This window comes from Sorex araneus, chromosome 2, assembly GCF_027595985.1.
Source record: "Sorex araneus isolate mSorAra2 chromosome 2, mSorAra2.pri, whole genome shotgun sequence".
In the NCBI taxonomy this organism is placed as follows: Eukaryota; Metazoa; Chordata; class Mammalia; order Eulipotyphla; family Soricidae; genus Sorex; species Sorex araneus.
This window is the reverse complement of record NC_073303.1, coordinates 345,306,688-345,331,119: the sequence shown is the minus strand read 5'-3', so window position 1 is coordinate 345,331,119 and position 24,432 is coordinate 345,306,688. Positions and strand designations below refer to the sequence as shown.

At 42.7% G+C, this 24,432-nt stretch overlaps 1 protein-coding gene across 2 annotated transcripts in view; it reads right to left on the bottom strand.

Moving 5' to 3' along the window:
* The window catches only part of MAPRE2 (microtubule associated protein RP/EB family member 2), a 176,441-nt gene that overhangs the window by 87,198 nt on the left and 64,811 nt on the right, over window positions 1–24,432 (bottom strand). Inside the window, exon 1 of one of the 2 annotated variants that reach the window (XM_004606069.2) lies at window positions 17,347–17,606. The exons of the other annotated variant lie outside the window; for it this stretch is intronic. Coding sequence (XP_004606126.1) covers window positions 17,347–17,465 — 119 coding nt within the window. The 5' untranslated portion in view covers window positions 17,466–17,606. Of the gene's footprint in view, window positions 1–17,346; window positions 17,607–24,432 lie in introns of those variants that run through there. 2 annotated transcript variants of the gene reach the window in all.

Here is a 24,432-nt window from a genome sequence, read left to right as displayed (position 1 = left end):
TAGAGATGATTTAAGGGAAAAGAAATGACTTATAAAGCCTTATAAGCTATTTGATTAAATGACGAGAGGTGGTACTAAACGCACTGAGCCTTCACCCACAAAGCTGAGTCAAGTAACTTGAGAGTGAATCCCAGACCCCTGCTTGGGAGACAGAAGAAGGAAGAGGAGGAAGAGGAGGAGGAGGAGGAGGAGGAGGAGGAGGAGGAGGAGGAGGAGGAGGAGGAGGAGGAGGAGGAGGAGGAGGAGGAGGAGGAGGAGGAGGAGGGGGAAGAAAAGAAGGAGGAAGGGAAAGAGGAGGAGCATGAGCAGATGCACTTAGGTTTTGTACTCTTACATCTGTGATGAAAAGTACCCAGGAATTCAGTCCACTTGGGTGCATGAAATTTGGTCAAGTGTTTCCCCATCATGTACCTTTTCAAGGATTCTAAGATTAATTTGATTTAGAGACTTCAAAACTTCAAAAGTTTTAAAGTTTTTATTTTTTTGCTTTTTGGGTCAAGCCTGGGGATGCACAGGGGTTACTCCTGGCTCTGCACTCAGGAATTACTCCTGGCTCTGCACTCAGGAATTACTCCTGGCAGTGCTCAGGGGACCATATGGGATGCTGGGAATCAAACCTGGGTTGGCCGTGTGTAAGGCAAACGCACTCCCTGGTGTGCTATTGCTCCAGCCCCAAAAGTTTTAAAGTTTTGAGGGGGGGTGTGGTGCCTCCATCAGTTCAACCTGTACCCATGGGGCGAGTGCATCAGTAGCCTGATGGTGCCTTCAGGCTTCCTGATACCCCAAATTGCTACTGCGCCTCTGGCTGGATTCCGACAACTCAGGACCAAATTTCCCGAGAAATTAAATGGCCAAAAGTTAGGTATGTGTGAGCCACACCCACAAACCATCTCCAGCTCAGCTATACAAGCTCATTTATTGCCCTTGCTTCAGAGACCCATAAATAAATCTCAAAAGAGATCAAAAGCTGCAGTTAATCTCAGGTCTGAGCAAGGCTGAGCAGACCAGGGTAAATTTGGGAGGTGGGCTGACCAGGTGCCTATCCAAGCAGAGCCCCTGGGAGCCCCTTCCTCCCACAATCCAAAATTGCCATCATGCCCCTGGCTGGACTCCACCTTCTCAGGATGAACCTCATCGAGACATAATCTGCTGAAAATTTGGGTATGCAGGTTTTGTGACTGAAATTTCTAGGCTTTCTTGGGGATAGGATGGACTACCTCCTCCCATTTCCCTATACTCCTGGAAGCACCAGCAGTCACCTCCACAAACCAACTCTGGTGCCACCATGTAAGCTCTTCTACTGGCCATGCTCCAGAGACCCATAAATAAATCTAAAAAAAACAAATCAAAAGCTGCAGTTAATCTCAGACTTGTGTAAATCTGAACAGAATAGGGTAAATCAGAGGTGGGAGGGTTAGCCTGGTGCCCACCCAGCAGAACCCCAGCAGTCTTTTGCTCCCACAATCCAAAATTGCTGCCATGCCCCCTACCAGACCCTACCATCTCAGGATAGACCTCACCGAGAAATAATCTTCTGAAAATTCATGTATGCGGGTTTTGTGACTGAAATCTCCACACTTTCTTGGGGAGGGGTCAGGATGAGCTACCTCCCCCTAACCCCCTGTACTTCTAGAAGCCTCAGTAGTCACGTCCATACCCCAAATCTCTCACCCAGTTAAAAAACTATTCTGGCCTTACCTCCCCTCTGAAACTACTGAATGTCCTGACCAAACACCATGACCTCTTAGTACCTGTGTTGCAAACCACAGTGCACAAAAGGAAAAGGAGAGAGTGAGAAAGAAGGAAAGTGCCTGCCATAGAGGGAGGCTGGGGGTGAGGGCTGGGGTGCTGGGGGATGGTGGGAGGGAAACAGGGGACATTTGTGGTGGGAAATGTATACTGGTAGAGGGATGGGTGTTGGATTATTGTATGACTGAAACCCAATCATAAACAGCTTTGTAATGGTCTATCTCACAGATATTCAATAAATATTTTTTTCAAAAAATGCAATGTGGAGTTCATGTCTGCTTCAGTGACTAAATAAACAGCAGTACTCCTATATCTTTAAAAATATGTATATTTTTAAAGATTTGAATTCAGCACATAAGTACAATTCTAACTTTTTTATGGTTTTTAGATGTAAAGACCTGAGATTATACTGGCTGCCCTGAGGTCTAGAAAATGTAGTTTACATTATTTCAGTTTCTGTTCCAGTATAGTTAATATAATAATCCCAATAATTATTACCATAAATTTTTGAATCATTACATATACTCATAGGTGTGTGACAAAGAACTAATTCTTATTTAAATTAAGGTTAAAATACCTCATAATTATTTGATGAGGCAAAGAAAGATTCAAAGTAGGACATTAGGGAAAAAGACACTATTTTTTTTTTCATTTTATTTATTTTTTTTCTTTTTTTTTTTTATTTTATTGAATCACCAAGTGGAAAGTTACAAACTTCTCAGGCTTATATCTCAGTTACACAATGCTCAAACATCCATCCCTTAACCAGTGCCCATATTCCACCACCAATATAAACAAAAACAAAAGCAAAAACAAAACAGACAAACAAACAAAAGAAAAAACAGTATACAGACCACCCCTCACCCCCCAACCCACCCCATAGGTGAGTGATAATTTCACTTCCTTTTCTCTTTACCTTGATTACATTCCAGATTTCAACACATAACTCACTATTGTTCTTAGAGTTAAAGACACTATTTTTTTTTTTTTGTCCTTCTGCAGCAAGTTTATTGGAGATCTCCACAAGTACACCAGTGGGGGAGGAAGGCCCCGACCCTCAGAGCGATATCCTTTTTATAGAGAAGACCCCTCAAAGACACTATTTTTTAAAAGTAGATGTTAAAGCAATCTTTTCTACTTTCAGAAACATTTTATTTAAAAAAACAAGTACTGGGGCCGAAGCGATAGGACAGCGGGGAGAGCGTTTGCCTTGCACGCAGCCGACCCAGGTTCGATCTCCAGCACCCCATATGGTCCCTCAAGCACCGCCAGGAGTAATTCCTGAGTGCAAAGCCAGGAGCAACCCCTGAGCATCGCTGGGTGTGGCCCAAAAAGGAAAAAAAAAAGTACATTTTCAATATAGCAAGTAGATAAAAAAACAACATTAAAGACCTTTTTTTTTTTTTTATTGAATCACCATGTGAAAAGTTACAAAGCTTTCAGGCTTAAATCTCAGTTACACAATGCTCAAACACCCATCCCTTCACCAGTGCACATATTCCACCACCAAGAACCACAGTAAACCTCCCCCCATCCACCACCACCCTAGACCCACACCCCACCTGTGTAGCTGATAAATTTCACTTTACTTTCTCTTTACTCTGATTACATTCAATATTTCTACAAAAAAACTCACTATTATTGTGGTCACACGACCTCATATCTCTTCATTCTCAGCAATGGAAAACAAATTATCAAATGCTTCCTTTCCAGCAGGTCTGACTTTGGAGGGGGGGGGATCTCAAATAAAGACCTCTTTTGTTTTATTTTTATTTTGGGATTTTGGCCCACATCCGGCTGTTGCTCAGGGTTTACCCGTGGCTCTGGATCACTTCTGGCAGTGCTCTGGGGACCATATACATACACCTGGGGGTCAAACTGGGGAGGTGTGTTCAAGGTAAACACCTGAGCCCCCGAACCATCTCTTCTGCCCATAAAGGCCTTTTTGGCATGGGTACAGGAGAATGTGTGAATGTTTGTGGATGAACTGTATGTACACCTATTTGAAAATACGTAGAGGCCAGGATGTGGTTAGATAGAAAGTGTGCCTTGCACATGTGAGGTCCTGGATTCAACCCTTTGCACATTCAAAGATGTGCACACTTTGAAAAATAGGGGAAAAGAAGGAAAAGCAGCACTTGACTTCCCTTCCTTTTCAAAAATGGATTTTTTATATCCATATGCAAGGTTGAATAGTATTTCCCAGGACTAACATCCAAGTGATACCTTGGAGTGCGGTATTAGGAAGGAGGGTCTGTGTAGATGTAACTGGATAAATTGAAGTCACATTATATCATGGCAATAAATCTACTGGCTGTTATGTTTTAATATAGAGATAGAAAAAGGAAGAAGGTCATGTGATAACAGAGGCAGAGACTGGAGATACATAGCTTAGAGTACATGTCAAGGAATGTGTGGAGCTACCAGGACCACTAAGAAACAAGAAAGCTATTCTAGAACCTTCAACGGGTCCAGTGCACAGTCTACATCTTCATTTTGGCCTTTCATCCTCCACAACTGTGAGAGAATACATTTTAATTCTCCTTGCAAGTGGTAATTTTTTTATAGCAGCTCCAGGAAAACAAATAAAATCCACATACATTTTTGCATACATCAGCAATCTTCTGTTAACCTATCATGAACTTTGGGGGTTATCTTCTTTATGTGATATTTGCAGTCTATTTTCTTATGTAGGTGTACTACAATATAGACAATTTCAGAAATTTATGTTAGCAGATCTAACTGTAAGAAATTGTAGTGTGGTTATTTCCTCTTGGTTTTAGTTCATTGCTATTTTAAGACAACAGAACTGGTAGCCTCTGACAAATGCACAAATCTTGTTGGTGCATATAAAAAAACCTGAGCATTTTTTCCATGTCCTCATTCTTCAGGTGTTTTTTTTCGGGGGGAGGAGGGGTGATTTGGTTGTTTACTAGTCAGAATGCTTTAAAGCCTTAAGAAGATCTTGGGTCCTGGGCTCCCTTGTTAACAGGAAAGAAAACAAGCAATCTACTATGAAAAAAAAAAGGCATGTCCTTGGACATCGTAAACTTAAGGGAATCACAGGATGTCCTGTCTAATGGTATTTGGCTTCCTTTCATGGAACAACTTCAATTAAAGCAAAAAGAACACTCTCAACTGATACTTGAGTAGCTGTGTCCGGTCCCAGCCAGAACACAGACAACCATCACCTCTAAGTTAGACACAGGGCAAGTGCTATTACCATCACAGAAGCAGCCTGAAATTTGGCCTGAAGCTTCTGCAATAGCAAGAATAAATGACAGGGGCCGGAGTGGTAGTGCAGTGTTTGTAGGGCATTTGTGTGGCACACAGCTGACCCAGGTTTGATCCCTGACACACCATACAGCCCCCTGAGCTTAGCAGGAGTGATCCCTGAGTACGGAGCCACAGGTAAGCCACAGGTAAGCCACAGGTAAGCCCTGAGCACTACCAGGTGTGGCCCAAAACCCAGAAATAAACAAATAAATAAATAAATGGAATAAATGATAGATGAAATTAAGTTGCACACAGAAAAATCAACTAGCATGTCTGTGGCATTTGTGAAACTGTAAGTGACATATTTTATTCTATCTTTGGATTTTGAAACATATGTGGTTAAAGAGTTGGCTTACTTGGAAGATTCTGGAAGCCAAGCATCCCCATCTTCTCACACATCACAAGGTCCTACAGTAGAGACTTTCAGGTAAACGTAAGACCTCCCTGGGTTTCCACTTCCCAATTTCTGAATTCTACTTGAGGCAATTTCTCCTCTGGGATTTAGAGATGCACAGAGTTCATGGTCAAAACCAGACCAAATTAGATAGGATAGAAACCCAGTGAGGGAGAGTTGAGGGACTTATTTAGAACATATAAATAAGGAAGAGTATTGAATTCTTTGGTTATCCTGGGCGAAAGTTTGTATGCATAAAAATGGTCCTTTGCTACATCTGAGGAAGAAAATATTTCTACACACATTTTCTTCTTAAATTTAATAGCAAGTCTGATTGAGTGTAAAGTGGATACTTAATACAAAGACTACAAAATTATAGGCTTCTCCCCCACAGAATTAAGAGCAGCTCGTATTTATCAAGATGCCAAAGACAATCGAGTTCCTAAATTTAACTCTTTCTTTTGAAACTTTTCAAGTAGATATTCTGTGTGTGTGTGTGAGTGTGTGTGTGTGTGTGTGTGTGTGTGTGTGTGTGTGTTTCCCCTGAGCTAAAAACAATGATGGCTATTTTTGCAGTCTATTTTAAGAGCATCATTTAATAGTACTTAGTGAGAGCTGGACCTAATTTCCAGAGAAGGCACTGTGGACAACAATCAGGTTGAAGCACCTATTCTTTTACTTGATGGGTTTTTTATAGTGAGGTTAAGGACAAGATTCATAACCATTAAAAAATTAATTCACGGGCCAAGGAGATACACAGGGGCTTGATGCCTCCAGAGCATCGGCAGGGATGGCCCTGGAGAACCCTGAGCAGCCCTGGGGCAGCCCTGATGGTTCCTTGGGCCCTGAGCACTTAACTGTCAGCATTGTTGAACGAGTATTGCTGGGACTGGCCCTGGGCACTTGGGACCATCCCAATTAGTTAAGACTGTAATACCCAGAGTAGTTTTACATAATTCTTTTATAATAGTTAAGATGAAATACCTATTTTTTCAAAGACAGGCAGAAGACTTGAACACATACTGGGCTTATGCTGAGTGAAGCAGTCAGAGGAAAGGGCTAGATACAGGATGATCTCTCCCATTGGTGGGACGTAAAGACACACAGCAAGGTAGCAACAAAGGCCACAGCAGCAGCATGGGAGAACTGGGCCACACAACTGAGCTGGGGGCAGGGGGGGTCGAGAGAGGGGTACTGGGGTCCTTGGAGGACGGAGGGGGTACACTGGTGATGTGTGTGGTGTTGGAATTGTGTGCATGAGAAACCTTCACCAACAGCATTGTAGATCACAGAATCTTAATTAAAAAAATTTTTTTAATTTCAAGAAGATGCCATATGGCCAAAAGCACACAGATCCCCGACATCATTTAACACTGAAAAACAGAAACCCAATTCTCCATGAGGTAAGCTCTACACATGCACAAGAATGATTCGGATTGAAGAGACGGACACGAGGCGGCCCTGCCAAAGACCTGAAACCCTCGGGGCTCTTCTGCTCGGTGGCACCACTCAACGCACTTGTCTGCAGCATCCTGAGTGTTGAGAATGAAACACCAACCAGACGACCCTAGCCTGATTCACTGAGGTACTCACCTCAGAGCTAGAAAAACATCTATTCCTACCAGAACCTGCATGTGAATAAAATAAGCTTTGTTTGTTTGGGGGCAGCATCTGGTGGTGCTCAGTGGACCATATGGGGTGCTGGGGATCGAACCTGGGTTGCCGTATGCACGGCAAATGCCCTACCCACGGTATTATCTCTGTGGCTCCTGAAAGACGTTTTGTTCAGAATTGCTAAGCATTAGAAACAACCCAACGTGCATCAAATGGTGAAGCAGGACGAGAGGTCTGAGTGGAATACTACACAGCAAGAAAGAGTAATGAACTGCTGACAGACCCACTATTGATCAACCTCTAAATCCACATGTTGAGCAGTAGTCAGACCCTAGAGAGCACAATCTTTTGAGCCATATATTGAAAATGCAATCTTCTATATGGTGACAGAAAGAAGAGTCGCAGTGGTCAGGGCAGTGTCCAGGGCAGATAATGAGCTTCACAGGATACTGGAGTCTTTCAGGAGGGAAGGCTTCAAGGGAGTATATAACTGACCAACTTTACTGAGTCAGGTACTTTAAATGGCTGCAGCTCATGGTATGTGATTAATTTTTATGTGATTAATTTTTAATAAAGCAAATCTAAATGAATTTTTGATAAGGGCGTAATATTAAAACAGTTTTTGTTTGCTTTTTACAGATTCAATTTGGACTTTTAATGAACACCTGCTATGTGCCAGGCATTATTCAGAGAGTGAGGACAAAAAGGTCTCTATTATGAAGACAGGGTGAAAGAGAGTTCTGAATCTACAAGAAAGAACATTAGCTAACATTTTATTATTGATTTTTAATTGGAAAAAAATATTTTGGTTCTGGGGCCAAACCTGGAGGTGCTCAAGGAATCATGTGGAGTCAAGGATCATTCCCAGGGCTCCTGCAGGCAAGTGTTCAAGTCCTCTGAGTCATCTCCCTGAGCCCTAGATAACGTTTCTAAGGGCATTTACTTCCCCCCCAGTGTTTGCTCGGTACACCTTTATAGTTTGAATCTCATTTGAATCCTTTAAGAACCCTTTGCGCTTGACGTTGTCACCGCCATTTTCATATCAGCTAAAGAGGCTTAGAGGGGGAAATCTTCCCTAGGAAGTGCTGGCAAATACCCCACCCCCCAGTCCTCGATAACCAGCCACTCCCCACAGCTTCCGGGAGCAGCAATCTGGGCGTCGTGAGAACCCCAACTGGCATTAAGGCTGGGCAGGAAGAGAGCAGCTGGAGGGCACAGGTCATCTCTTCCACCCGGGCCACGGTCTGAATTGCAGTGACAACCTATACGCGGTCCTTTCAAAGCCAGCGTTTAGGCCACGTCAGCTGCCTGCCAGAAATTCGAGGGCAAGAAAGGGAGGCTTCCAAACACCACACCTGCTTCTCAAGGGATGACGCAGCCCTAGTCCCATTAAGGGATTTGGGAGAGGCTCCCAGGCCCCATTCCCTTTCATTTATCCCCCTGCCTAGGTGGATCTCAGCATTTTCTCCTCTGCCCCTGGAGGACAAGTGGGTAAGGGATATATCTAATCAGCTCCCAGAAAGAGAGGGGCGCAGGCATGGAGGAGGGTGAGCAGCCTGCACTGACCTCTCCCCCCCGGGGCTGCCACTTCCACCCCAAGCAGCCCGTGCCCTGTGCTGGGCTGCACCCCCTGGTGCCCATCCTTCCGCTTCCTCCTCTGCCCGCAGACCTTCCACGCCCGGCACCGGCAGTTTTCTATTTCACAGTGCGTGACCGTGTGTGAGCAGGTCCCCACTGCTCAGATAATGAATGTATTCGAGGCACTCTGCTCCTTTGTTTATTCTTAATTGGTCAGTCTCCATGGGGACTCACTCAGAGGCGATGCCCAACCCAGCCCACTGGGTGAGGGGCTGGTATGGTGAGCACAGGGCTTGCTTCCTGGCCAGAGTCACACACTTGGTGGGGCGGGGCTTTCATTCAAGCCAGATATTGCTCAATAACTTCCATAAGACCGGGGTTTAGGCTACGAGCTGGGAAGAAGAGGTCAAAGGACCTGCCGGCGGGAGTAGCTGGAGACTGGCAATAGCCTGCGATCGTCTAGTCTGAGGGCCCCCTCCGGGTTTCACACCCAGCGGGAGCTCAATAAAAGAGAACAAAAAATGCAAAGAGGATATCTAAGAAGCATCCTCACTAAGGATTATTTTTCAGTTAGTGCAAGATTCCTGGCGCATACTAAACAGGCAGGGCATATCACAAGAAAACAGCCCAGGCAGCTATGGACTTGGGAGAAAATGAAACAAAGCAGGGCGGAGGAGAGCAGCGTGAGAGACGGAGGACAGGTGAACGCGGAGCACATTTCAGCTGTGGCTGGGCAGCTGGCTGGAACCGAAGCACAGCGCCTGCGTTAGGAGAGTCTCTAACGCCACCCATGAATCGGTGCATATTCTCAGTGCTTTCCTGACATACTTAGAACATATTATTAAGGTGGAAAACTCATTTCATATAGAAAAATCCAGCTATCTGAGTGTTCAATGGAACACCACTGCTTTGTCTGGTGAAACCTTTACATGGTTCTGGCATCTTTAAAAACATGAAAAGGCACACAGCGACATCGCTATCCATTTTCTGTCATCCTAGATGGGTATCACTACCTCCGTGTGTGCCAAGTACACAGGATTACCTACTCTCATTTTCCTTGCTTTTTCACACAAAAATTAGCATTCTTGGGGTCATCTTTAACCAGTGATGGTCAATACAAAAACTGTAAAAATTGGGCAATCAAAAGAGAAAATAAGAAATTGGGGAATATCTTTTTTTTAAGTTCTCTCTAGACTGGCCACTCAGCAATGCTTCAACTGTGTTAATATACCCACTGTGTTAAAATTTATATAAAAGGCCCTGGTGGGAGGCGCAGGTACTCGACACACACTTTATACAAGCCCCATTTCTGAAAGCTCTCCAAGATTCTAGGAGTGATGAATGTATCTTCAAATTGTCAGCATCATGATCACAGAATTCTTAGCATCAGAAGAGGGCACCTTTCTCTCTTCGACGCCTGTCAGCTAGCTGTTCCCAATCTAGACACTTTCCAAGAGTGTCACACAGAAGGAGCGCAGTAAGTTTGCTGGAAGAACAGATGAAAAGAATGTTGGAATTTTGGCTTGAACTGTAACAATAATTGTGTGGAATCCCAGGGATGGATTTTTTTTTAAAAAAAGTACAATCACCCTGAAAATATGTTTTGCATGTGAAAATACCAAAAAGGAAGCCGACTGGGGTGGAGGGTGAGAAGAGGGGTTCATTTTAGTAGTTTCACTTCTGACTGGCTGAGCACCAGAGGTGGATTGTTTTTGCAGGGAGTCCTGAGGACTGTTAAATGCAGGGGCACGGCTGTTTACAAGCAAAGTAAAACCACGAAAGTCTTCCTGAGATGTCAATGCCTCTGGCATTTCTGACAAATTACCACTTGGGGCCTTGCCAGGATAGGCTGACACTAAATAAAGAACAAAGAATTAATGTCTTAGAGCAAAACAAAACAACAACCACCTGGGAGGGGGGTCTGGGAGAGATGGTCACAGAACTCTAAGGAGGTGTGCACACAAAGGCACTATTATTTTAGGCTTATGTTACCATAACTTCAGCACCGACTTTGTACACAAGATTACAAGTTTTCTGGATTTCTACCAATAAACACTACAAATTTCGAACATGTACGCTTGCCCTATAATCTCTTCTACTCCAAGTCACAACCCCAATTAGATTCTTGCTTGAACCAGCTAATGTCTAAAACCCACAGAAGACTGGGGCTGGGGCCTTATTTTCTTTACCAGATAAATTTTGCCAGATAAAGAACACACACCATCACTCAAAGCAGCTATTAACTTGTCTGTCCTCCATATATATCAACTCCTTCTACCCCTTTAAAAGCATACAAAATAAAGCTTTAAGACAGAAAGTCTGTCCTGGTTCAAATGAGTAAAATCCTAAATTAGCCTGGGGAGATTTGACACAGAAAATGCACTTCTTTTTTTAGTAACCCACTAAGAAATTATTTCTTGGTGGCCTATAAAAGTCTTGTTTAATCTTGACCCCACTAATGATTTAGTATCATTAAAATAAACTACATCTTTGGCGATGAATTTAACAAAAGCCCACAGGAGACATTTGATTCATGTTATAAGGCAAAAGTCTAATTTCAAGTTTGTTTATATGAACTATAAATTTGCATTCTGAAAAACTTTCAATATGTAAATGTCAAGAGCCAAAACCCTCAAGACAAATGACCAGAATTTTGAAGTCAGGTAAGAAACAACGTTTCTGTGATATCACTGGGATAGATATGTGAAGTATTTCAAGAAAAACGGTTGCTGGAATAATGTCTGGGAAGTCGCCTGTGATGGTATATCCAAGTTAGTACTATAGAGAATAATAGCTGGGAGATAGCCTAAAGTCAAGAGAGAAAAAAACTATTCTAACAAATATATTCTAACATACTTCATTGTGCAGAAAGATCCTTGTCACCGGTGAGGAACAGGTTCATTTTTCCTTTAAAGTGAAACTGACAAAATGCAAAAGGAAGACCAACCCGCCCAAGGAGGGCTAAGCCCCAGCTACTCCAGTGTGTCACCAAGATAACTGACGGCCTTCAAGCTACAGCACGGAGTCACATGGGGTGTTCAAAGTAGCTTCATTTGAGTCACTTATCATGGCAATACATGAGACCACTGCAATCAAGTACTGGGCATCTAGCTTCTGAGTTTTAGACTGCAAGAATATCGAGTAAGCCCACTCCATGTGGACATCTGTAGACCCAGAGGAGACCCGAGCTCCCTGGCCAGCCTACAGACCAATTCTGTTACGGGGTGAGGTGCTGATTCTAATTTCCAGGGGAAGGATGCCTTGTGCCAGGGAACATCTATCTGTCTACCTTGCCCTCATCCTAGTGCTCTTATGAGGTTACCTCATGAAGTATGGACGAGTCTCTGAAAATCTAAACTCTACAGAATGGGGCACTGAAAAGACTCGGTTTTCCTTTCAATTTCATTTCCAGAGATCTAGTCCAGCATGCATTTCTGTTTTCATTATGTTGTTTTTCAAAGACTTTCCTTTTCAGGTTCTTGCTAACCTGCTTGCCTCTCAGTGCTCCTGTCTTATTTTCCACCTATGTCCAACATGTACTTTCAAGTTGGTGAAACTTTGGATTTTTTGGGGGGGAGGGGGGGCAAACCCAACCCAGTGATGCTTACTCCTGACTCTTTTTCTTTACTTTCTTTTTAAAAAAAATTTCTTTTTGCTGTGCCAAGAACTGAATTCAGATCTTGAGCATGAAAGTAAAGAGCTGTACCACTGAGTCATATCCCTGGCCCTTTACTCCTGCTCTGAGCTCAGGGACCAGTCCTGGTGGATGGGGATGGAAGCCAGGTCAGCCACACGCAAGGGAAGAGCCTTACCCACTATACTATCTCCTTGGCCCTAAAAACTTGGATCTTAAGGCCAACACTTTTCCTCACAAAATCTTTGGTCTCCCTCCTCCCACTGGGTCTTTTTGCTTTGACTGTATCCTGGCCCTCAGAGTATCTTCTTCTATTTTGACTTCCTGTGAGATCAGGAATGAAACCTTTTTTTTTCCCGTAAGATCAAGCAAATATTCACAACAAGGTAAATCTGCTACAAAATGAACTTGCTACACATCTAATTTGCTGGATCTCAACGTCTGTGGGCATCTCGTTGGCCAGAGTAGACTCAAATATTTGTGGAATTACTTCTCCAAATCAAGTGAACTATTTCTATTACTTCCAATAAATCTCCTTGTAATGAATTATTCATTACAGCTTCTTACAGATCTTTATAAACACAGAAATATGAACAAGCAATATGGAAATCTTTGTCCTAAATTCAGAGGTCTCAGCATAACAATGGGTCTTGTAGGTGAGGTATTATGCTGGATAGGGACTTTACCTTGCATACAGCTGACCTGGGTTCGATCCCTGGCACCAGATATGGTCCTCTGAGCCTGCCAGGAGTGATACTTGAGCACAGAACCAGGAGTAAGCATTGAGCACTGCCAGGTGTGGCCCAAAAGTAAAGAAAAAAAGATAATGCACTATAACAGATACAACTAGTGACAATCACTGCCTGTTAGAGGATGAACCTCCTGCCCTATGCAAGAGACTAGGAGATCCTGGAAAGAAGTTCTGAAGCCACTGAATCATTTCAGTATCAAGTGGTTGTTGGACTTTTGCTAAGGAAAAAAAAAAAGCACACACCTTATTATTTCTGAACACCAGTAGACTTATTCTGATAGCAGTAAACCTAGGAGGCAGTAAGACGGGCAGAAGAGAAAACCAGTAGATTTGGGCGGTGCAGCTGCTGTTTTGGTAAGTGGCGTCTGAAATCCACATTCTGGTAAAAGTGAGCCGCTTTCCAACAGCTTCCGTTAAAGACAGCATGCGTTCACAATTATCTTTTATACCCATACACGCAATCACTTCTTTCTGGCTTTCAATTTTTCCAAACTGGCAAAGCTGGATATCAGAGCCAATGCTTTAGGCTTCTGCTGGAGTTTTAGTCTATCCAGTCCGTTTCCTGGGGCCAAGCCTTTGGAAACATATGCTACTGGAGTTGCATGTTCAAACACTCATGTGGAAATAGTCTCCTGCATTCATACATTCATTCGCTAAAGCCTGCAGTATGCAAACAAAGATGCGGTGGGCAGAGGGCCAGTTAATAAATCTCGTTTCCTAACGGCATCTGCGTGAAACAGAGCCAGAGGGAGTAAGTAGCCTCTCCAGGGAGAGCCAGGCACAACTCATTCACTCTGCGAATTCAACAGTGTCACCTCAGATGGCCCACACCATGGTGATTTTTTTTTTAAGCATGTAAAAATATGCTTTAAAAGATAAGAATTTCTCTGCAAATAGCTGGATTTATATATTTTATTAAACATATGCACAAAGTATATTTATTAAATATATTTACATCCATACTTATTTAATGAAGTATGTGAATTTTATTAAAATACAAAATTATACAGGTTTCCAGGGCTCAGAATGGCAATGAGAGAGCAAGGACTGAACAAGCGATCACAGAACTGGGGAAATGTAGCCACGGGGCTCTGCTGAGCCATTTCTGCTCAGCTCTTTCCCATGGAAATTACTAATGGAGGGTAATCTTCGAAAGGAAATGCAGGCTTCCAATCAAGACACACTGGTTTCAATAATGATTGACTAGCCATTGTAGTCCAGGCTGTGAAAATGGGCTGTGTTTACACAAAAAGATATCAGGGTTAAGCTATCTGGGTCAGGAACCATATTTGACCCTATTTTTAAATAATCTGGTACAACAATCCTATCTCCTGCTGGGAAGAAGGAGCATTTGCCTAGGGCCAGCGCTCAGAGCCGATCTGTTCTCTAATTGTGCCCTCTCCCCTCACCTGTGTTGCCAGTCTGGTGAGGGGTGATCTAGGGCCAAAGCTCATGAGAGCCCCCCACTTATCTAACCACAGCATCCTTACAAGCCTTTCAAGACATTCCTTGCTTTGAATGTTGGTAACATCACAAAAGCCTTGTAAGAATGCAATGGAAAAACTTGCAAGAATGCATTTTTGAAATGCATATATATGTATTAAAATAACTGCAGAAAATAAAGCCAAAGAGAAAGGGTGAAAACCAATCTAGATGCCAATAAAGGAATCAGGAGAAAAGTCTTCCCACCCAGGGGACCCTAAGAAGGTTCCAGCACATCTCATCTCTGAGAAATATACTGAACCTACTGCCAAAGGAAAGCTTTTATTTGCTTAAATCTCAATCCTGGCTTTCAAATAGCCTACTAATATTTCTAAGCAACTAACTGGCAATCTAACTACAGTTTAGGAATGTCAAAATCACTCTGAACACTTCAGAGATCAAAAAAAAAAAAGTGCCGTGAGCAGAGAAGATGGAACTAGAGTGCATGAGCCCTAGAGTCAATCCCTGGAACCACACGGTCCCCCAAACAACCCCTCCCCCAATCCAGCACCATACGTAGGGTGTGGTCCAAAAACCAAAAAGAAAAGAAATGTCATTTTCCCCCTCCTTTCCTATGCCCTTCCAAAATAGATGCTGGATGGATAATACGGTGGTCATCGATTTTGGAAAAAATGCAGAACAAGGAAAACAAGAGTATATCTCCTTGTATGACTGAAACTCAATCATAAACAACTTTGTAGATGTATAGCTCAGAATGATTCAATTAACAAAAAAGGTGGGGGAAGTGTGTATTTTCAACTAACTCCTTTACATAATTCAAATGCAGTTTCAAAGCCATCCTACTTGGTTTACCTAAGGCATGTGTCATTGCAGTGTCCAGTAACCCTGCTACATAAAAATATGAATATAGTGTTATTCATGGTAACTTCAGAACTTGCTCTTGATTTCCAGTACTCTGAAGCCAAGTTGGAAATAACTGAGTAATCAGAAATAACAACTGGATCAAATTTTTAAAAAGTAAATGAAGATCAAAAGGCAAAATAACATTTTATTCTCCGAACATTAATTCGTCACCAAAAAGGAAGCATTTAACCTTTCTGCCAAGTGATTTTCTATTGTCATTTCAAGTTAGTTCATATAAATAATAGAGCCCAACTAGGCAAGTTCTTTGGACCCAACTAGGCAGGTTCTGTGGTAAAATCTGAACTCAGTTTTAAAAGGCAAGTGATCTCTACACAGTAGGGATTAAATCACTGGGGCAATGATGGTTCTACATGTATTATCTATTAGTAGGGTTTACAAAAGTGAGATTCAAAAGCAATTTAGGGTTTTTGTTTTTAAAGTCTATGTCAAGCTTTGGAATGTTCACAAAGGTGGAACTTTTCAATCACAAGGATCTACAAAAAGAGGCACTGTGGGCCAATATGGGTTTATGTGAAAAGAAAAATAATCACTTGGATTCTGCAAGGATGTCATATTAGTTGGAACCATAAGAAAGACTCGAGATTTTGGTGACCTCATTGGCACTACCAAAATTAACTCCAAGTACTTATATAACTGCCAGAGATTAAAAAGGGCAAGGCTGCTTGTATATGTGCACAATTATTTTTCGAGTTGGCAAACAGTGTATTTCTTTGATTAAATAGGAAGGAAGTGGGGGCAAGTTTGGACCTATTATACAAAATTTACACACACACAGAGAATATTCCATCCGTGTCACCACCTAAATGTTTAGATGGGGGATTTAAAAAGTTATTTCCTGTAGCCTAGTTGCTATGAGAGGATGCGCTGTAGCGGTATGTGTATTATTATGCCTTAAAGCAAAAGCATTGTTAGTGGTTATCAAGGTAACATTTAAAAATAACTAGCCTGGTACAAAAGAACTTCAGAGGAAATATGAGCAGAGCTATCAGTCTCCCTTCAAGTCTGGCTTTGGGTTGCATTAGCCTCTAGTTGCATTCTCCATTACATTGTTATCCTTATCAAACAATTCAAACAATTTTAATGAGCTTATCTACTAGAACATATTGCCAGATATGCTAATGCAAAAATGATGCCAACCGTGCAGGCCAACTCATTAATCAAAGGCTTACAATACAATGACCAAGATCAGTCCCATCCTCAAATCAGACCTCTGCAAAATACCAGGAATTACCTCCCTACTGTAAATAAGAAGGGCGGGCGCTCCCACCCATGTGGAGGCCATAAACTCCGAAAAAAATGCATAAAGGCACCCAGGTTTTTTCGAGCTCCATTATGGTCCGGTCTCTTTCTAATAAACCTTGGATTCCATGGAGAAAATTTTGGTGAATGTCTGACACCATGACCTCTGCTGTCAATCCTTGCACCAATCAGGGAGCAGAATTCTTACAAAGCTCCATCAATCTGGCGGTTTAACATCACAGACTGCAGCTTAATCTAGAGGATTCCATCTTCCCTGCACACGCACATACACACACACACACACACACACTCACACCAGGGCAGGAGCAAACATTTTCCTCGCCATCCTCCTGTTCTCTGCCTATAGGCACGGCTACCCAAAGGTTCCTTTAAAAATCGAAAAGGGAAGGGGGGAAGGAAGTGCAGTGGCCTGTCTCCCTGGGGAGAGCAGGCAAAAAATTGCATGCATTTCTATCAGTGTGGAAGGAACGAGATGGAGGGAGACCCCTTGCAGGCAGCAAACCTATTCACGGAAACGCTTTTCATCTGCAATCCTGAAGCCTCCCTCCGTTGCAAAGCCAACATGACACACGGAAACCGAGAGCGAGGGACCGCGACCGCCTCCCTCAACGCCCCGTCTGCAGCCCGGTCCGGGGCCAGTGTCTGCTCCATTATATAAGGGGCCGGATTTCCGCGCGCCCCCGTGTGCTCCCCGCCGGCCGCTCCCGGTGCCAGCCCCATTACCTGTAGGAACGCTCTCCGCGCACTGTGTGCTTCCGGAAAGGAATGATGGTCCCGTTATCCTGGATGATATCGTTGTTGTTCTCGCCATTTGGGGACAGGGTTTGGGTCGGGCCAGGCATTTGGCGCTCTCCCGAGGAAGGGATGAAACCCCGCGGTGGGCTGGCTGGGGAGGAAGGTGGCTGCGGCTGCCGTTCCCGCTCGCCCGCTCGGCGCGCACACTGTGCCGGCCGCCCGCTCGCCCGCCCGCTCCGGCGCCCAGCCCCGCGCCCGCCCCGCCCTCCCGCCGCTGACGTCAGAGCGCCGGCCCCAGCCCGCGTCACGTGGCCCGGCCCGTCGCCATGGCAACGCGCTAACTCATCACCTCGCCTCGCTGCGCTCCGGGCCGCGCGGCGGCGAGACCCAGCCCGGCGGCCAGGCACCCGGCAGGCCTCCTACATCTGGCGTATTAAACACCCCCCCGGCCGCCCTCCAGCCCCCCTGGCCCACTGGCGAGGGCTGAAACCGGCTCTTCTTCGAACCATTTTCTTGCCGATCCGAGCTGCAACTGCAGCTGGGCACAAAAGAAAGATTCCAGGCAGAGGGGTGGGGAGACCCTTGAAACGCCTTCAATTCCAAGTTCTTATGCCATTGAACGTTGAGGCCCTAGTTTGCTGGGGTCCAAAAAATGCAAAAGAGGCCTGGCGGCAGGCTTCTAGAAGCCACAGCGGACTAAGAGGTTAATCCATTCTCCAAACAGCATCAATCTCCTCCCTCAAAGAAGGGAAAAATCCTAAAGAGAGGAAGTTGTATTTCCTTTCCATCAATGTAACCTTTACTTTAATACTCTGAAGAAGGAAGATTATCAATTTAGAGATTTTTTTTCTGCATAAAGGAATTCCCTGAGAGGTTTTTTTTTTTTTAAGAGATCCACCATTTTACAACATTATGATTACCCCAAACATGCCCCAGCTTCAAGTTCAAGTTCTTAGACTGCTTCCTGATGAAGGCAGTTGTCTCCTTGTCACTTACTTTATTTTTATTTGAATCGATCAAGTGAATACCCCAGTTAGTATTTGGATGCTCTCAGCATTGAAGCTTCTCCACAGTTCATAGACACTAAGGGACAGGTGCTATTATTATCCCTGTGTTTAAGCTGAAAAAACTAATGAGATAAATAACTTGCTCAAGGTCACACAGTTTAGAAGTGGTGAACTGGAATCTTAAAACAAGACACTTTTATCAATGTGACTGGACAGGATTGACCAATATGTAATGTCCATGAATGTTATAAATCAAGCCCATGAAAGTAAGAATTGTACTTTATGTACTTAAAGTACTTTATGAACATTTCCAACAAGACCATGTGAAAGGGAGCTGTGCTTTGAATTGCTGGTACTGCACAAAGTCTATGGATTAAATTATAAAGTCTGAACAGACCCCAGCTGTGTCCAATACTTTCCTCCAGAGAGGAAGGAATTTGAAGGATTCTCTGCTTATCAAAAGCGGTCCCTGACCTTTCATAGAACAGGAAGAGAAGGAGTATTGGGATGTAAAAGATGCAAGACAACATAAATATACGTAGCAGAAGGACCAGGGTAAGGCTCAGCCCTCCCATCATTGTATAGTTTATTAGCCTTTATAAGTTTTTGGAAATAGATATTAAAAATCACCAAAAACTGTCATTCCTGCCAGTTCTCCAGCATATATTCCGGTTATAAGTTATTTCTGGCATTAAGCTTCTGGAATTAGAATAAGATAATTACAACCCAGATGGTAATGTTAATCTCAAAATAAAAAGATGCCTCCTCTCTCCATTTTTACTCTCTTTTTAGGTTTTATTTTATTGCTTTTATTTTCTCCAGTAAATTTGTAGAGCAAAGTTGATGTCTTCATTCATATCTCAGCTTACATGACAATTGCTTTCTCATCTAATAAGAATCTGATGCTGACTTATGACTAAGGCGCACAGATAAATATATCTAGATACAAGCAATAGACAGCAAGCTTCCCATGAGTGAAAGAGCATAAATGTCTAGTCATAGCTATTAAGATCCGCATTCTCTCTTGCTATTTCTATTATTTGACCCACATCCAACAGATAATTTCTTTACTAAATTTGTTCCCTTTTACAAAAACTTCCCTTTTATTAGTGTCCTGTCTGAAGTTGAAAGGCACCCTCTACAGATCAAATAGGCAATGCTTCCAGGGCATACCTTCTTGTTTTGGGTTCTTATTTAGTACCGCTTACTCTTCTTTGATCCCATATTTAAGTAATATGTTAGACATAATTGGTGTTATCATGGAGAGTACATTAGTCGGAATTTGAGTGCACAGTTCACTGATTATACCCACTAATTTTGTGAAGCAAATACTCCCACTGTTTTGTAGGCTTTTCAGGGAGAGTGGATTGTGGCCAAGGGTTGAGGTTGATGGGCTCAAAGGGGAGGGAGATAGTTAAGTCAGGTGGAGGAGGTAGCCAGAGCCCTTGTAAATCTTTCTCGAAGACTGCCCTGAGCCACAGAACTATAAAGGGACCCACAGAGCTCCAGAGACCCAAAATTACCCTCCGAGATGCAAGGGTAGCGGGGGTAATAATTTGAAAATATTAAACAGATGTGTTTTCATTCCTCGCCCCATAAATCAGGTTACCTGGCAGCCATTCTCTAGGTCATCCCTAGAAAAGGGAGGGTACATTCCCCACTGGGAAGGAGAATAATAGGAGATAAAGTACAGAAAAGGCAGGAAGAGGGAGGGAAGAGTCCACCTTTTCCAACTGAGTGTTGGGAGGAGGAGATGAAAGTAGGAAAAAGGGAGACTAGAGAGAGCACGGGAGTTATTGTGTTCGCCTTGCATGTGGCTGACACTGGTTCACGGTCCCCAGAGCATTTATGGGTCTAGCCCTAATGCCCCAGGGGACATCTCCCTCCACCAGCACTACTGGAATGACCCAGCTAATTCCGCATACCGTTAGGCCCAAGCAGTATCATATCCTTGGGCCCTCAGATTCTGCAAACTCAGGTTTAGAACTGCTGGAAGGGGCTCCTAAACACCACTTGATCATACCAACTAATTCTGTGGTATTAGTTGATAGAATGCCAACTTCCAATATAGCATCTCTATTTCCTAGCTTAATTCACGTTTCCATTAGCTCTAAAGTTGTAGAAGCAAGCATAGCTTTGAGTATCCAGAGAGTATAGGTGTTAATATTTGTTAAGTCACAAAATGTGTGCACTGTTATTGACAGGAGTTGAGGGTGAATAGTGAAGGAGAAGGACACATTTTCAAATGAATCCGAAGTTTATGGCTTAGGTGATAAAGTGCTAATGGTATCATGAATCAAGCTATGAAAAACAGATTAAATTTTCTTTTTGCAAGAAAGATTCTTACAATGTTTTAGGCACACTGAAGTACCTATAGAATATCCTCAGTAATAATGAGCAATCATGGGCTTTGATCATTAAGGTTATTACATATTTTTTAAGAGGAGAATAGATGGGTTCTTGAACTTATGAGATGTGTTTTGGGATAAATGATCTCATAGGTGATATTCAACACTGTGTGTTGTTACCCTCACATAAGAGAATGAGAAGATCTGGCATAAAATTCCTTAAAAGATGAATGATTAAAAAATAAAAGTCTGCAAAGAAGAGACTAAAGGGATTTTTTCTGGTGGAGAAAATCAGAAGTAGTATGAACTGACTCAGGGGAGAGGCTGTTTTCACTGAAGATGGCAGGGCCAAATGTCACAGAATCAGAAGGTCAGATAATTGCTTACTAGATTTGAGAAGGTGCTTAATGATTCCTAAGGAAAAATAAAATCTTCAATAAGCAGGAAAACTATAATTCTTTGCAAAACCAGTATATTCTGAGCCTGAGCAAACCAAGGTATTAAAGGATGGAGAAGTCACTAGAGAGTGTGACTAGAAGTGGTTCTTGTTTTTTTTTTTCCTCAAAAAAAAATCAAGGTTCATTATATACAATCAACAACTAACTATAACCAATTAGTCTCTGCTACAAAGCTCCCAGCAATATTGGAGAAAATAGGACACATTCAGGACATTATGGTCACAGATTCAGCAATATTAAAGGGGCAAAATGGTCATTGATGAGCCCTACTTAGGCACCAAAATAAGTGTTTTTTTTTTTCTTCTGAGCCCTGACTCTGTCATGATCTCTACCCAGCAAAAATAAAAATAAAAACAAAAGGAAAGGAAAGAAAAGTAAAGTAAAATATTTTGTTTGTTTGGAGAGGAGGATTACTAAAGTAGACCCAGGGGACCGAGTCATGAGAACAAGCTAAATAAAGGGAGCAGCAGCGGTCCCAGCGCACAGGTGCAATCAAGGCAGATGGAACTGGGCACCAACCCAGATTTTAATTTTTTAGAGTTCCTAGCTTATAGCACAATGACATTTCTCCCGAGACTTGAGCCAAGCAAGCTCCGCGCTGATAATTGGGTATTGGCAGAAATCATTGCCTCTCTCCTGTTCCAACTCACAAGACTCATCTCTGAACAGCGATCTTGCATTGCTTTGGAATTGAGAAATCCTAAATACAACAACAGAGAAGATATAAAATCATTAGCCAGGGATGGATGTTAATCTTCATTCCATCCCAGAAGCACCTACACATCACCAATGCTGTTTTCTAGGTTAAAATGTGTTCAATGAAGCTGATAATCACTGCTGTCAAAGGCATTCACAGCTGTCACACCACCTTAGATGGGGGTGTCCTTAGATTGTTATCACCTCTGAATACAGATTCCACTTAGCAGTCACCATTGCTACCCTAGGACAAGTAATTTCTCACATGTATATGTCTATGATATCTTTTCAGCATGGAATATTTTCCATAGGCAAAGAATAAGTTATCGGAGGTTTAAAATATACCATATCCAGAACAACAGCAGTGAATAAATACTGACCAGCAGGTCAATGGTGATAGTCTTGACATCACATTGTAAATATAAATGCACTTGTAATTGGTCCTTGCTTACCATTTTTAATTTACAGGCAGAGAACATGTTTATTTCCTTAGATTCGTCAGATTTCTTTGATGCCATGTATATGTCTGTTGGCTTTAGTAGTAGCATTTTATTTAGAAAAATGATGAACAATTTTCCCCAAGATTAAGAAAGTCCTTCTCAAAGCCAATTTATCGAGGCATACTCCTCCATGAGTAGCTTCTGAGATTGTCTCTGAAGAGTATTTATCAGTCACATTTATAACCATGCTGATATGTACACAAGACAGGCCTGTACCCTCTTTTCTCTTAAAGTAGTAAGGGTACTGTAAGGTCAGAACATGCCTTAACATAAGATTTCTCTCTGTTGGGAATTTTTGTGTTTTGTTTTTTGGGCCACCCCCAGAGATGCTCAGGGATTACTCCTGGCTTTGTGCTCAGGGGACCTTAGGGGGTCCCAGGATCAAACGCTTTTACCTGGTCACTGTGCTGTCTCTTGGCCCTAATGGTAAAGTTCATTTTTCCCCTCTTTGGCTTTTTGGCCCAAACTATGCTCAAGGTTTACTCCTGGCAAAAGTGAGCATCTCCCCAACCTGAGGAGAAAGACAGTGGTGGAGTCGCACATTGCCCAGGAGGTTAAAAAGGAACAGGAGAAGCGACCAACCAGGATCAGACCTGCGGGCTTCTGCTGTGTGTCTTCACCACCACGAGTTCTCCCGCGTGCAGCGGGCAGCAGATCCTCACCTGGATGGATGAAACCTTGGAAGAGTTGACGACTTTAGTAAAGGAAGCTTACCCAAAAGCTAGAAAGAAGGATAGACACTTCTATTTTGCAATTACTTTTACAAACCCTAAAAGACCCGATTCTTGAGCAAAAGAGATTGACATGCCTGAGAGGAAGGACCCACCTGATTCTGTGACCCTTGTAGCTACAGAAGTTCCAGATAAAAGATTATCTGGATATAGGAATCCAAATTGCTATGGTGCCCTACAAATCAGGCACCAATACTGTCACTATACATAAGACCATATTAAATTCCACTTGCTATTTCTAGGAGTATTTTTCATTCAGTTATGTAAAATAAACTTACTCTTTCCCTCATTATTGTCATTAAGACTTTAAATTTTAAACAAATTGTAATCATCTACTAGGGAGTTAGCTGTTCTCTGGTATGACTAGTAACAGAAAGTCCACGTTTTAAGTCTTTCTGTACAACATGAAAGGTCCTCTTAGTATTTTATGTAAAACTATTGTTAAATATGTGAGTGCAGTTTAAAAAATAAAAGGTTTATTCTTGGCTGTACTTGGGAATTACTCCTCTGGGTGGGGAGCAGGGATAGTGGATTACATGGGGTGCCAGGCGTTGAGCCCAGGTACATGCAAAGGTACCCTCCCCACTGTATTATCACTCCAACCCCCAGAATTTATTTTAAAATTTGCTTTTTCTTGAATTTTTTTACAGAGTTTTGGCTTAATTTTAGTGGAATAACTTATGGAACATGATGAGAAGTAATTTAAAACATTTCCAAGGCACTACATTTTCTGTAAAAAATCAATCAGATCTGTGCAATGTAGGATTTCAGTCTAATAAATAAAAATAAGATTTTGAAATTTACCATCTGGTTAAATTTAAGAGCTATAAATGTTTTCTATTAAAACACAACGTGATAAATGTTATAATTGAAGAAGGTATTAAATGTTGCAGGAATACAGAAATAAAGTGACCATGACTATGGAATTTAGGGAAAAAGACACTAAAGTATTAGGTGCAGTCATTTGTACAATGGATATTTATTGAACATCTACTATATGCTGGGAATTGTTTTTAGGAATTGGGAGGTAGAGGAATGAATAAAATAGTCCAAAGTTCTCTGGGACTTTGGGGGGAGTGGGGATTCCTAACTAGCGCCAGGGAAGCCTAGGGGACCCTCCAGGAGGTTCCCAACCAGCCAGAATCTGGTGGTCCAGTGTAAGGGTCTGAGTATATAGTGCTGCTGAGTCCTACAGTGCTAGGGATCACCTTGGACAACCCAGTGTTCCAGTGTTTAGGGGTGTCCAGGGCTGTACATGGTGTTATTGTGCCAGGGATTGAATATGGGTCAGCTGCAGCCAGGGCTTGCTTTCTCTCTCTCTCTGTCTCTCTCTG